The 13,228-nt window shown below is 46.4% G+C and overlaps 1 protein-coding gene across 4 annotated transcripts in view; it reads right to left on the minus strand.

Annotated features, from left to right (window-relative positions):
- The window catches only part of CRACR2A (calcium release activated channel regulator 2A), a 137,083-nt gene that overhangs the window by 46,729 nt on the left and 77,126 nt on the right, over positions 1-13,228 (minus strand). For all 4 annotated transcript variants that reach the window (XM_078338467.1, XM_078338468.1, XM_054238030.2 and 1 more), the window contains one exon: positions 11,155-11,301. In XM_078338467.1, coding sequence (XP_078194593.1) covers positions 11,155-11,301 — 147 coding nt within the window. The remainder of the gene's footprint in view (positions 1-11,154; positions 11,302-13,228) is intronic.

Consider the following 13,228-nt stretch of genomic DNA (forward strand, 5'->3'; position numbering starts at 1 on the left):
TAGGCTGGACCCATTGCAAAGAAGCCCTAGGATTCCAGGTGGGCATCAGAGACCCTGGGCCCAACCAGAGTCACATATGGAACCACACTTTTGCAAAGCTGGCCTGCAGTGAGACTCTCCAGGCTTGACTGACTGACAAGCCTGGGCTAGGACACACTAATCCCAGGAATGGGGAGGATTAAGGTCCTGTTCACACCAGTCATGTCACTAGACCAGTGCAGGGATGAGAAGACTTGCATTCTGATCCCAGAAGCAATTCCTTTGCTCAGTGTGACCTTGAGTAAGTGCTCTGACCTCCTCACGTCCTGGGTGCTGCCTGCCTATGTTCCTCCCTACACCGTCATAAAGAACAAACAAACGAGAGTGCACGTAAAAAGTGTCAGAACCACAGAGCCCTCGGTAAATGTCAGGGATTATTTACTGTTGTCATTATAATCATGGGCTGTGGAGGCCAAAGGGCAGTTCTACCCAAGGGGAAGAGAGTCTTGATTTCAAGGATAAAAGACCTGCTGTGTTTGGAAAGCCTTATGCAACCAGGAAGATGAAGAAGAAAAAGCTCAGTCGATAAAAATGTCTGTCAGACCAACCCGTTAGAGACCCAGGCTGTGCGTGAGCCAGAGCTGCAGAGCCATGAGCCTGTGTGTGTGGGAGCCCCACGGTGGCTGTGCAGGCAGCGGTGGCAAATGACGGCAAGAGACACTAAACAGACGTGCACATACGGTGAGTCACGTTCCAGCAAGGCTCACCACATTCTGCCATCAGGGGAAAGGGACAACTGGTCATCTTTGCTTATCATACACGTCCTTGTTGCCACAATTTCTGAAACCACTCATACTGCCTAGTGCACATAAACAGACTTTGAAGTCTTCTCTGTGAAGATTTTGTCATCTATTCCAGCCCTCATGACCCCTCCTCTGAACTCCGATGACAGCATATGTCTTCATTTGATCATTTAACAATTAATCTTAAATAGTCCTGAACAACTGTCTCATTTGGATCCGTGTTGTCTCCGTTAGGTCACAAACACGCAGGCATTTTTGTCACCCAAAGGGCCTGAACTCAAAAAGTTAATGCCAAAAACCCATAAAAACTCAATTTACAATTTTGGGGTACCAAACTCAGAGGCTCATGGGCCATTTTGAGGGAATACTAGATACCATAGGAGTTGAAGAATTCCGGAGTTGGAAGCTTTGTCCGATCTAACCACCTGTTTTTCTAGTGTTAAAATTCTTGCAACAACACCATAGCAAGTACTTAGCTACACTAGGTTAGAATACCCCCAGTGATAGGGAACTTGCTGTTTCTCTAAGTAGTTATTTCATCGATGGGATATTCCGGCTCACAGAAATCTGTCTTTCCATGACCTTACTCTTCTTCTGCATAAAAGCCTTTCATGGATTTCAGAACAGCATCAAGGCTTCAAAGAGCTGCCTTGGGTTCAGGTCAAGCCTCCCCACTTCCTCCAACTGTGTCTCTCACGTGGATTTCTTTCTAAGTCCCTTTACAATTCCCTCCACACTTCTTTAAATGGGCTCTAATAACCTTCCTCAAGCTATGGGAGTGCCAAAGTAAATGCCCAGTGTATGAGTATGATTTGTGTAGATTAGAGCGGACTATTGCCTGTGTCGTTCTAGATGCTGTATATCTAGCCATACAGCCTAAAACCCCATTAACTTTTCTTGGCAGACACATTACAGTTGACGTATGCTGAACCCATTCATCAACTAAAGTCTCTAAATCGTAGTCTGTGGGATCGTTTTTGTTTTAAAGATGGTACTACTGAATCATATCTCCTCCACTGCATGCTTCTGCCATTGGTATTTTTAACACAGAGCAACAGCTCAGATGGAATTCTGTTAGACTTTGCGTTTGCTAGTTCTGATCCATCTTTCCAGCCTGTCACTACACCGTTGGTTCTCAGCTGGTCCTCTAGCGTATTCCATGACCTTCCAAGTTTTGTTGACATTTTAAATCTTCAATCAGGATGTAGGCTAAATAATCTATAATGTTGGTTTTTATAATTTAATTTGTCTGAGAGTTATTTAAAAGACAGATTATTAAAAGGTACAAAATATTGGTTTCTAGTTTTATTATATTATAGTAAGGAATGGTTTTGGAATCTATTGGTCATCTTTCCTCTGTAGCCACAAACATGATCTTTTTTGCATAACTTCTATGAGAGGAATATATATATATGTATATTCTAATTGTATAGCACAGAATTCTATATTCCTCTCTAAAGCATGTTCATTGATGGTATCAAATACTTTATATCCTTCGTGTACTTTTGCCTGACTAATGTGTCAAATGTGAGGCAAGTTTGTTAAGGTCTTCTAGAGTCTTTTTTCCATTATTAAGTTTTTTAAATCTTTTTAAAAAGCTTCTGCTTTATGTACCTTGCTGTTGTGTTGTTTGGTGCATAAAGCTTAATACATGTTGCGTCTTCTTTATGGATAGAACTTTTTCATTACTACCAGACCTTCCCCTTTTATCTTCCTTTACTCATGTCACTGGAAAAATGTTAGACAAAATGAGAACAATCTGTAGCGGAGATCTCTGATAAGTAGCGGCGTGTGGGCATAGCTATTCAACCTATCTTCTCTTTGCCATTCTCAAAACACTCCAGTTGGCTGGGCACAGTGGCTCATGCCTATAATCTCAGTACTTTGGGAGGCTGAGGTGGGCAGATTACCTGAGGTCAGGAGTTCAAGACCAGCCTTACCAACATGGCAAAACCTCTTCTCTGGTTAAAAATACAAATATTAGCCAGGCATGGTGGTGCACGCCTGTAGCCCCAGCTACTCAGGAGGCTGAAGCAGGAGAATCACTCAAGCCTCGGAGGCAGAGGTTGCAATAAGCCAAGATCATGCCACTGTATTCCAACCTGGGTGACAGAGCGAGACTCCGTCTCAAAACAAACACACACACACACACGTGCATGTGGAAGTGTCTAGCACAATAAGATGCATTTAATAAATTCTAATTAAATAAGTTTTCTGGCCGGGCGCGGTGGCTCAAGCCTGTAATCCCAGCACTTTGGGAGACCGAGGCAGGTGGATCACCGGGTCAAGAGATCAAGACCATCCTGGTCAACATGGTGAAACCCCGTCTCTACTAAAAATACAAAAAATTAACTGGGCATGGAGGCGTGTGCCTGTAATTCCAGCTACTCAGGAGGCTGAGGCAGGAGAATTGCCTGAACCCAGGAGGCGGAGATTGCGGTGAGCCGAGATCGCGCCATTGCACTCCAGCCTGGGTAACAAAAGCGAAACTCTGTCTCAAAAAATAAAAATAAAAAATAAGTAAGTTTTCTGATTCTCCAGAAGCCAGGGACCCCATTTGGAGAGTCACTGCTCTATAGCTCCTTCAGATGTCAGCCAAGGGTCAAGTAGAAACTGGGGCGTGGAGGATGAAGTGGCAGCTTGGTGAACACGGAGTGAAGAAAGGTGTGCAGGAATGCTGAAGCATTTGGGGACAGAAGACACCAGGATGGGTAAAACCTGCGGAGGCTCAGTAGACTAAGTACCGTAGACTAAGCGTAGAAAGAGAAGTCCATACAGCCCCCTAACATTAAAAAGTGTTGATTAAGCCCTTCTTACAGTATGACTGGGCAAAATAATTTAGGCTGAAGTTATACTCTCTGTACACCAGGAATTTAGCATCTAAGAATATCGAGCCCTATAAGCTATAGTGGCTGGGAGGAAAGGAACAGACAGAAGAAGCCATGCACCATGAGGGAGACCCAAAAGATCCCTCCTAGGTTCTGGCTGACAGTCATCCTGTGACCTCAGAGCCCTGCTAGGGAAAGTGAAGGAAGCTACCTGCTCTGGTGGTGGGGAGGAGCATGGTGGAGTTCTCAGGGGAAAGGCAAAGAAGAGCTGAGTTTGGAAAAGGGAGATTTTCAGCAGCAGAGGGGATAGAGTAACAGTGAGATACTGAGGATGCTGTAAGGGCAGTGATGGATCAGAAAGAATGAGTCCCATTGAAAACCCAGGTCTAGCTCAGGGGATTAAACATCCTCACCAAGATATCTGGTTCTGGCAAATGTCCCTCTCTAAAGTATGGCTCTGTGTGTGTGTGTGTGTGTGTGTGTGTGTGTGTGTCCTCTCACATGTATGTCTGGTGCTGGGTTACTGGGGAGCTAACAATGGGGGGAGGACAAGGTATGTGAGAAGGATGTAGGGGTGAAGAACTCATGATTCTAATGTAAATACAAAGCGTAGGTTCTGAGAGGCCTTTACAGATAATTTGCAGGGAACTAGAAGGTGAGATGCAGTTAGCATTAACTTATCCTTGCAGCCTCCCACAGTAACTGTGAAAATTAATTAACCTTCACCAAGTGCTTTGCGCACGGAGCGTTAAGGTGCTATGCCAGAGTGAAGCACTAATACTCAACATCACCAGAGCTCCAGCTAACGGCACATAGGCCAAGGCCTTCCTGCTGGGAAACACTGCTTGGTTAAAATAGTTTTTTATTTTCCTGCTTCTTCTCTCCTTTGCTCTCCCTTTTAGATAAAATCTGTTGGGGTTTCAGAGGGTCTTAGAAAGTCACCCATTCCCCTGCCTGGGTTGTAGGCAGGGTATGCTGAAATCATTTCAAGAAAAAAGTAGCTTCTGCCTTTCATAAATGAAAGTGTAGGCTTGACCTTGGAGAGAGGAAATGGCGTTTCTCTACAATTTATGTACATTTCAGAGCTCACTGAACTCAAGGCAGAGTTTCAGAAATGGCCACTGGCCTTGGGAGCTGTCATTCTGGTTTCCTGTGTGTTTTTGGGGCAGTGGTTTGATCAATTATGTCTCCTGGTTTGCAAAGCTTGGGCAAAGGCAGATACGAAGAGAAGGAGACTCCCTCCTCATCACGGACTGAGAGCTTATACACCTCAAGTGTTCCCTACGCCTTTGTTTTTCAAGTGAAGAAAATGAGGGTCAAAGCAGTGAAGTGACCGAATTGCCAAGGGTCGGAGCAGGAGGTGGAGCCCCGGCCTTGACTCCGAGTCCCACGGTTCCATTCACATCACTACAATGTCTGACCCAGCAGCCTAGCTTGTAAAATAGATAACTCCATACATTTGCACTTAGAATTGTCAGTGTTCTGAATTACATCTGGAATCCATCAACTGGGGAGTGAGCATGAACTGGAGCAAGGTATGAGGCCAACAGTCCACACCGCCACGGCCAAAGAGAGGCAAGATTATGCGAGGGACTTGACTCCCACTTCCCATGTGACTCACATTTCCTCCCACCCCCTGCCCCAGCTTGCTCACAGAATGAACGTGATCACGGAAGACGACTCTGGACTGGAAAAGTCTCAAGAAGTCTGCTATTTGCAGAGAAGAACATGGAAGCAAATTCTGCATCAGCCGGTTTTGTGCTTGGGATGGGAGTGGTAAGCAGGGTTTTAGACTCCCCGCTGCCCTCTGCCACCTTCTTCAGGCAGCTGCAGTCCTCCAAGAAGTTCTCACTAGAAAAATCCTGTTTGGACTCCTGTTCCCCTGAAATCAGTCTCTCTCCGTCTCTGTCATTATCTGCTTATCTCTGTCTCTGTCTCCATCTATCTCACACTCGTGTGGATGCATGCACATGGACACACATACGTGCACGATTAGAGCAGAGCTGAATGAAAGGAAAACATACGAGTTTGTAGAAAATTCTGCAAAGGCTGTGAAATTGGCAATTGAATTTTCGAGATGGATGGTTTCTTCCAAATTAGATTCTGCTGCCTGTATAAACCAACTTTGCAGCTTTATCCCATCCTATAAAGAAAATCATTTTTTATTAGGCAGGTTTACAGATCATACCCACGGTGTACACAGAGCACAAACAGTCCTCACTTTTCAATTTGCTGTCAGGGCAATTTAACGACATGCTCAAGATAATGCATCGAATACACGCATTTGATGAAGTCACAGCCTGGTCACCTAGAGTCCTCGCCGAGAACTTCTCCCTAAGAATAGGACTAGCATTACAGATGGAAGGGCACTGCGGGGCATACCTTTTGCTGGCTGATAGATTCTGGAAGAACTGGCTAAAGCCGCGTTTCTCAAAGTGTGACCTACATGCTGCCTATATTGTAAACACCAAGGATGTGTGCGTGTTCCTCAGCCTCTTCCCTGAAACGCACTGATTAGACTCTCTAGTGGAGGGGGATACACCTTTTAATTTTAAAATCCTCTGGTAAATCTAAGCATTGAGAACTCTGTGGACTGCAAGGGCCACCTGCCGGGAATATGATGCTTTACTTGCTGCCCTATCTAGAGGCGGGGCCTGTGATGTGATGACATCTCTTCCCTGCAAAGCTTTGGGGACAGCTTCCTTGTCCCCGAGGCTCCACAACACAAGCTGCCTATCCTCAGGCTTGTGTGGGGGTCAGGCCATCATAGCTGGGGCTGCCTGTCAGTATGTAAGGTGCATTTCTTCCTGGTCTGGACACCTTCCCAGAGCCCAGGGAATCATTGTGGACAGGAAGTTCCTAAAGAGCAGCTGGTAGGGGCTGCAACTTGAGGGCCTGTGAGCTCCCAAGAAACTGCCTGAGGTCTGATTCAGATGGACAAGGGAACACATTCCCTCCCACCCCCTGTCCCAGCATGCTCACAGAATGAACGTGATCACAGAAGACGACTCTGGATTGGAAAAGTCTCAAGAAGTCTGCTGTTTGCAAGAGAAAAACACGATGAGGAGCTGATTCCAAGGAAGGCATGGGCACTGCTGCTAAGCTGGTCAAAGCCGAGTATGGTCAGCCAGTGATGCCAAGCAGGCAGCCAGGTGGTATTCCCAGGCTGCAGAGCTGCAGAGGATTGAGATGGAGCCCTCCCAGAGCACAGCCTGCAGCTGGCCTTTGATCTAGAAAGCACTTTCCTCCAGAGCGCAAAGCATCCTGCTCAGATATGCCTAATTGAGCCTCACCCTCATACATTACAAATACAGGCTTTAGGCCACCACCTCAGAGCAAGGGACCTGGCCCACTGGGGTGGGACCTCTGGCATCCCAAAGCGGCTCTGGTGAAAAGTCTGGATCTGCTGTTGCCTCAGACAGCACAGCTTTATGTCCCCTGGAGATTTCAGCTTTTCTTCCAGAAAAAGGTAAATGCAGGGGATGTTCTCCATGGCAAAGAAATTCCCAGCTCTAAGTTCTTCCCAATGTCTACTGCATCCCTCATGCTAAGTGCAAAGCCTTCTCCACGTCTGCACTGTGAGTGCAGACCTGTTCAGTGCAAGTCTCGCCTCCCTTCCTTGGAGAGAAGTGGAGGCACCGAAGGGGCTCAAACCCAAAATTTCTCCAACCTCTGTGCTAAAGGACAAGGGTGTGGGAGACTGAATGGTCCTGCCTTTATTTCTGATATGCAAGTTAAAAAATAATTCATGGCCGTGAGTGAGGAGGACTCTGGGTTGTTTCTAACGATGCCCCAGGACACTCTGAGGGGTTCTCCTGGCCTCAGCTATCAAGGGCTTGCCACCTCAAGCTGCCACCTCCTTCCTCCTAGGAAGTGGGGGTGAATGTGAGGAGGAAGGTGGGGTGGGCCTTTTCTACTCACAGCCACATTGTGACCTGGGGGATATGACCAAGACTGGGATGCTAGGGACGGGGAGTGTGTGTCCTGCCTAACCTGCATAGGGCCGGGCTCCCCAAGAGATCAGCCTCATTTTCTCTGGCCCTGTGGGAGAGAGAAACAAGTTGTGTGGTTTGCACAAGGAGAAAGAAGTTAGAAGCTGTGCTGCCCATGGCAACACTGTTCAATGTTTCATTTGCATGAGGATTTTCTGGTCTGTCTTGTGCAGAATTTCCATGCATCCAAGCGCTGTGCCCTCAGTGTGATCGTGAACTCCTCAAGGAGAGGGACTCTATGTTCCCTTTGCTTAACTCAGACCCTGGCATGGAGGGGATGCTGGTTCGATGCTAGCTGCTGGTAACACGCAGACTACGTTCCGCCTGGTGCCTGGCCTGGGGCGGACATGCAGCCATCCATCCTGACCTGAGCTGTCATCTCCGGTTTCCGAGATAGGCACGTGTTTACCAGGTGGAGTTGAAATATCATTCCCTATACTGAAAAGTAAGCAAGTGGAGGTACCTGGGAGATATTCTCACAGCTCACCAGAACCCACTCTTCTCGTGGGATTCCTGTAGGCTCCATCCCAAATCAGGCCATCCCCGAGAGCTTCCTCCCACTTCATCTCCAAGACCTGAAAATGTCCCTCCCACAAACAACCTCACACCTCCAAACTCACTTTCTAGATGTCTCAGAATCACTTCACCTCACCCTGAGTCATTTTCAAATAATCCACTTTCATATCCTATACCCTGTTGGGATTTCCAGCCTCTTGTCTAATGTCTGAGCTGCAAGTACCCTTATAGAGAGTTCCACCAGCAAGGTGTGACCCACCTCTTTATAAAAAAACAGAAGAGACTAAAAGAGGCTCTAATACAAGATATCAGATGTTGCCAATAAGGAAACGGATGCACAGAGAGGTAATGCAGGTTGCCTGAGGTCACACAGCTGGTAAGTGCCAGTTCCTGTCTCCGATTTCAGTGCCCTGCTCACTACAGTCTGTAGTTCTCCGGTTCTGCATCCAGAGAATACCTCTGGAATGGGACTGGCCAAAGAGTTCAGTGAGTCCCCAGTTCCAACACAACTCCCTAGCCTGGAGTGGGCCTTGATCAGCTGACCCCAGACAGGCACGGCTGGCAGGGATACCGACTGAGGATGAGCATGGAGACGCTGGAGACTTTGGCTGAGCTGGTTTTGCACGTGCAGCCGAGAGCTGCTTGACTTTTATCTCAACAACATCTCAAGCAATTATGAAATGAAGACAAAGCACTAATAGGGGCCCTTAAAGACGGATGTCAGGGGTAAGCAGCTCTCCAGCAGGTCAGCGGCACTTGTCTACTCCTGCAGGGATGCAGGCCAGCAGAGGAGGTCCTGCAGATGAGATGCCAGGCCAAGGCTGGGTAATTGCCCACTGGTTCATACTGCAGTGATCTCCTTAGAGAAGAGAAGGAGGTCTTCCCCTCTGGGAGAGGCCATGTGACTTTTGCAGTGGCTCCTCCAAGGTGATCAGTGCTGGGGTCAGAGGGGAGAAGGGGTGAAGTGAGGTCAGCAACTAGTCTAGCCCCTCATTTTACAGATGGGAAAACCAAGGCTCAAGAGAGGCCAAGAAATTTGAGCAGAGTCACAGAGCTAGCTGGTTGCAAAGCGATACGTGGCTCAAACCCAGGACTCCTGACTCCCAGTCTCCGACTTCCCAAAGTTACATGCTAAGCACCTGCCCATCCCATTAAAAAGCAGATTCAGTGGGGCTGGGAGTGAGACTTTGCCTTCCCACGATGTTTCCAGGTGATGCCAATGTTGCTGGTCCACAGACTACATTCTGAGAAGCAAATCTCTACGCTGTTGCCTGGAAAGATACAGGGATCCTTAAACCTAGCCTCTGACTATATTGAGGCTCAAACTCTCTACTTGAGCCAGACAAATCCTCTAAGACTGACAAAGATACCTATTTAAAATATTAATAATTATTATTTTGACATTCATTGAATAGTTATGTGCCAGCACTGTTCCAAATACTTACACGCATTATCTAATTTAACACGCTCAGCATTGTGAGATGGATACTATCCCTATCTTGCAGATAAGGAAGCTAAGACCCAGGAAGGTTAAGCAACTTGTCCTAAGTTGCACAGCTAGTGAGTGAAAGAATCAGTATTCAAACTCAGTTCTGTCTGATTCTTAATTAGGAAATGGCTACATAAAAATATACCCTTTAATCCTTTCCTTCTCTGAACTTTGGGAGCCTCTCTCCAGAACGTTCTTAACAATCCTCCAGCCAAACCACGTTTCCCCAATGATACTGGGCCTCAACTTCCTCATAATGCAGAGTCCTAAAAGTCTTTTCTTCCCAGATCTGTGTATACTCAATGGACCTCAACAAGTTATTTTTAGAGTTGAGGTCAGGGAGGCACAAGATGAGACGAAGACAGGACTTACAATAATGTATAAATAGATGATCTACACAGCAAGACACAGGGTGATCTCTTCTTGTCCAATTAGAGGCTGCATGTTTGCTCTAAGACCATTTCAGCATAGACTCTGAAACTGCCTTCCAGGCTTTGCTAGAAGTGTCTGAAGAGAGGAGCAGGTGGTCTGTGGAACTGCCTAGCCATGGGATTGATGAGGATTCCTACAGAATATGTGCTAATCTCTGAATGTGGGCCAGATTTCACAGCAGAGGCATGGGGCAGGGCCTCCTCTGTGTACCTCCAAGCTTTACTCAAACCCAGCCCTGTGTTTTGGCCTCACCTTCCAGGTTATGAACCATCCCTAGTCATACCACATCTAAGGCCGTGTTCACAAGCTGCAAGCGCACGGCTGTAAACGTGTTAAAGAACTATGAACAGCACGGCACCCATAACCATGCATTAATTCTCATGAACAGACTGGTATCCAGCAGGCTCGCCTCAGTTTTGTGATACCCATGCCTGTTCTGATCTGGTTCAGTTCTTCAGCAGCTTCTTCAGATGTTTAACTTGCCTGGTCCTGTCTCCCGGAGAGGCCATGGAGGTAAATAGGGCAGATGAAGAGATATGAGGCCATGATGGGAGATAGTGGCCAGGAAGAGGGACATTCAACAGGGCTATCGATCACCTTAGCACATACGCCACCTCTGCAAAGTGGACCGAGCTGACACTGGGGGATGGCCCAGTATGCTGGGGCCTTACTGCCTGGAGGCAAGCGAAGTGATTTTTCTTCTGGTTGCGGGCACCTGGCTAGCTCACCCCAAGTCCTGGCTCTGCTGTTTATAAGCTGTGCCTTCCAGGGCAGGCTACTTAACCTTTCTGGGTCTCCATCCCTCCACCTGCAAAATGTGCAGGTAATAAATGTGCAAAATGATAACCAGTCCCTGCTTCAAAGGACTGTGGTGAGAACTAAATTAACTAGTGTATAAAAGGAATTTAGAATACGGCCTACCAAAGAGCTTATAAAGGGGAGGGAGAGCTTAAAAATTCACATATCATGAGAGACATAGGGCCCAGTCCCTGCTTCAGCAGACAGCGATAAGGAGTCATCACAGGGTGTTTTGGCAGAAGACCTAAGAGAAAGTGCACTGTGTATCTCTATTTTTCACATATAGTTACAGAAAGCACTGACGCTGGGGTACCCACCTTTTCAGGGCACACTCCAGTTCATTCTTCTCCTCATGGGCTTCTTGGAGCTGGGAGAAGATTCTGGTCAGGAAGTCTTCAAAGCTGGGGAGTAAATGAGGCTCATCCTTCTTCAGCTGCAGCCAGAGCTGCTTGACATCACTTTCACTGCAAGAGAAGGGACGTTCATGCAGAAATGTGGAAACCAGGCTTCATGGGAAATACAGAGGTTCCCAGATAGGAAACTGGCAGCCAGAAACAGTGCTGTCAGAATCAGTATAAAGGTGACCGTAGCTAACGTGGACCGAAGGCTTGCTGTATGCGAGGAGCCTCATGGATATCAGCTCATCTTGTCCTCACAGTAACCCTACGAGGCAGGAGCTGCAATTACCCCATTTACAGATGAGGAATCAGGTGAAGAGAGGTGGAGCAAGCTGTCTAAGATCACTCAGCAGTTACTGATGGAGTCAGGGGTCTGCTCGGGGCTGTCTGACTCCGATGTTGGCCTCCTTCCCCATCTCGCTCTGCTGCTTCCATTCTCCCATGTCCTTCACGACCGGCTCATGGGGTTGAGCATACTCAGAAACAGGCTCAGGTGCATCTCCAAATGCCAGGAGGATGGGAGCCTGGTGCATATGAGGACACATGCTACGGAACTAAAGGGGAGAGCTTGTTGCTCCCAGGGAGGCTGGTCCTCACTGCTGAGAGGAAGACTTGCCATGCGATGGATGGTAGAAAGCAATTGTCACTGCAGGAAGGAAAGAGAATATGCAGCACCCCACTGGGGCCTGGTGGCACGAGGGATGACTGACAGGCAAAAAGAAGGGAAAGAGCAAGTCTGAAAGATGTGCTCACACAGAAAGACAAGGTGAGGGAGATTCGGGAGATCCAGAGGCCGACAGACAAAGGCACAGAGGCACGTGTGTACACAGCTCAGCGACAGAGACACATGGGCTCAGGCTGAAACCCAGGGAGGAAATGAGGAGGAGATGCCTGTTCTCCCTTTCTGGAGAAACTAAAAAGTTTATAGCCAATGATCAAGCTAAGTTAAACATAAATCTGAAAGAGAGTAGGTTTTAATTCAATAAAAGTTAATAATTTCTCACAGCTAGCAGGCAATAGAGTGTTACAGCATCAAGTTTGAAAGTTATGTAATAAACAGTAGAGTTCAAGTGAAATTTCATAGGCTATTTTATTACAAATAACCTATTCAACGTTATTCTAGCAAAGGAGAGAATAAATATAAATCTTATCCCCCAAACAATCAGGTTTTTGATTTTTTAAATTAATAGGCACACGTATATTTTCCAATACTTTTTTCACATTTATATAACAAGATGTAATAACTAGCTCAGTTCACTGTCTTCTCAAAGTCTTTTGCTACTTAAATATTCACTCTGTGTCTTAATCTTTCAAATTTATGGCTATTGAAAATATAAGTCCTTCACCTTCTTCCATCCTTTCAACATAATTACATTTTGACTTTCTTGTTAAACTTTGAGACTTTATGTAATGCACATTTCACATTTAATTAAGGAAAATCACTTATGATCATCATTTTATGAGAATAAAGTTATCTGTATGCCTATACTTCTCTTGAGCTCTTTCCAAAATTTGCTAGTCCATTTCAGTCATCTGCACCTTGACAGTCTGTCACCAAAATTCATGTTGACTCCCCAGGAATCTTGAGGATAACGAATAACATTATTTGTGCTAGACACTTCAGAAGTGATATTTGGTAGCGCTATGCTAGCAATGCTCCTGCAGATGGACATTACTCTCTACATCCTGCAGAGAAGAGGCCTACTGAGAAATGGGTGGTGACCTCCCACTCCTGTGGCAGGTTTCCCTGCTGTGGTCTGAATGTTTGTATCTCCTACAAATTCATGTGTTTAAAGCCTAACCCCCAACATGATGGTATCAGTGGTTGAGGCCTTTGAAAGAGGAGATCAGATCTTGAACGCAGAGCCCTCATGAATGGGACTAGTGCTGTTGACACTGTGTTCTGTAATTAGCATTGTTTAAAACTGTATGTTAATTCCCAAATATAACATGAAATAAATGTGTATACTATTATGACTCCAAAAATAATATC

The sequence above is a fragment of the Callithrix jacchus genome, chromosome 9 (assembly GCF_049354715.1).
Source record: "Callithrix jacchus isolate 240 chromosome 9, calJac240_pri, whole genome shotgun sequence".
In the NCBI taxonomy this organism is placed as follows: Eukaryota; Metazoa; Chordata; class Mammalia; order Primates; family Cebidae; genus Callithrix; species Callithrix jacchus.